General features: G+C 43.6%; 1 protein-coding gene across 1 annotated transcript in view; it reads right to left on the reverse strand.

Annotated features, from left to right (window-relative positions):
- Positions 1–1,116, reverse strand: part of LOC311370941 (AF4/FMR2 family member 2-like) — a gene marked incomplete at both ends in the record, with an annotated part of 6,169 nt that extends 5,053 nt beyond the window's left edge. The window contains 2 exons of the mRNA XM_084489219.1: positions 761–824; positions 980–1,116. Coding sequence (XP_084345345.1) covers positions 761–824; positions 980–1,116 — 201 coding nt within the window. The remainder of the gene's footprint in view (positions 1–760; positions 825–979) is intronic.
- Positions 1,117–1,593: the final 477 nt, after the last annotated feature.

Raw genomic sequence — 1,593 nt, forward strand, 5'->3', positions numbered from 1 at the left:
GGAAAGAAATAGAAAACAGAGTAATGCAAATTGAAAGTTAAACATAGATAAACCCCACGAGTGTGGGGGGAGAGCTTGAGCAGGGAGTTGATAGAGCACTTAGGAAAACGCTGGGAGACAATGGATGTATGTCTCTGTATGTGTGTGTGTGTGTGTGTGTTTGTGTGTGTGTGTGTGTGTGTGTGTGTCCTTTATGCGTGTTTGAGGAGGAAATAACGAATAAGCAACGTCTTTACAACGTTGGGTACAAAACCCGCAATCTCCTATTTGGATAATCCCCAACTAAGATCCACATCCCGGAGATAAATCTGCGGAAAAAGTGCTCAAAGAAAGACAAATAGCGAGTTTAATAAATCTCATTTTATCGTGCAGGGGAAATCTGATAATCTGTCTGATATTGAATAATCTTGCCAGCGTCATCAGTCCTTGAACGCGATCCTCAGAGGAAGGAGACAAATGGAGCAATAAATAACCTGAATTATACCGTGCCATGCTTTCCAAGAAATCAATTTTCATTTGACGGAGGCAATGGGTGTAAACACAGAGGCGCTCACAAAAACAAAAGGTGCGTGCATGAATTCTCTAAAAAAACATGAAGGCAGAAACTATGTGTGTGTGGAATGTCTGGGCGTGCATAGGTGTGTGAGTGAGTTAGTGAGTGAGTGGGTAGGTGTAGTTAAATGTGTGTGTGGTTGAATGCGTGTGTGTGTGTGTGTGTGTGTGTGTGTGTGTGTGGGTGTTTGTGTGTGTGTGTCCTTACCAGAGCATCAGCTTTGTGCTTGAGTCTCTTGGCTTCCTGCATGTAGAAGTCTGCGCTGTAGACACTGGAAAACAACACATGAACACATGAATGTAGAGCAGCATGTAGAGCAGCGCAATGTTGGCAGTGTGAGTTTACACTTGAATGTAGAGCAGGTCCACGTTATAAAGGGTGCTAGACCTGGTTGGCGGCGTGAGTTCACACGCGCTCAGTACTGACCTGTCACTAAACGCCAGCTTGGGTCGGCCCGGTTCCGAGACCTCCAACAGCGGTTCAGAAAACGCCGTCTCCGCCTCCGAGGTCCCGTTGGCATGGTAACCGTCTCCGCAGGGCTTGTGGCCATAGCTTTCCACCTCCTGCCGGTGAGCAGGTACAGGTGAGTAGGTACAGGTGGAGAGGTACAGGTGAGTAGGTACAGGTGGAGAGGTACAGGTGAGTAGGTCAGTGTTGTGCAAGTTCACACTTCACATGAACTAGTTCAAAGTTCAGTTCATACAAAAGAAAATGAATAAATTCACGTTCACAATTCACCAATTCAGTTTTGAACTAGTTCAAGTTCAGTTCATTAACAGTTCTTTTAGAAACCGAAGAAAAACTGTTGGAGTGAGGATTCTGTGCTTATCTTTTAAATGAATCCTCTCCATTACCTGCTGCCCATCAGTACAATCTCAAATTGTTGTGGATATTATTTGTAAACCTGTTTCATTCATCACAACTAAGGCAGTAACTCTTATTACTAATTCTATTTAATAAACATGTCATCTGGACCTAGCATCAGAATGTCACAAAATCTGAACTAGTTCAAGTTCAAGTTCTTTAGTTAAAAATCTGTT

The sequence above is a fragment of the Micromesistius poutassou genome (assembly GCF_964030765.1).
Source record: "Micromesistius poutassou genome assembly, contig: SCAFFOLD_5095, whole genome shotgun sequence".
Lineage (NCBI taxonomy): Eukaryota > Metazoa > Chordata > Actinopteri > Gadiformes > Gadidae > Micromesistius > Micromesistius poutassou.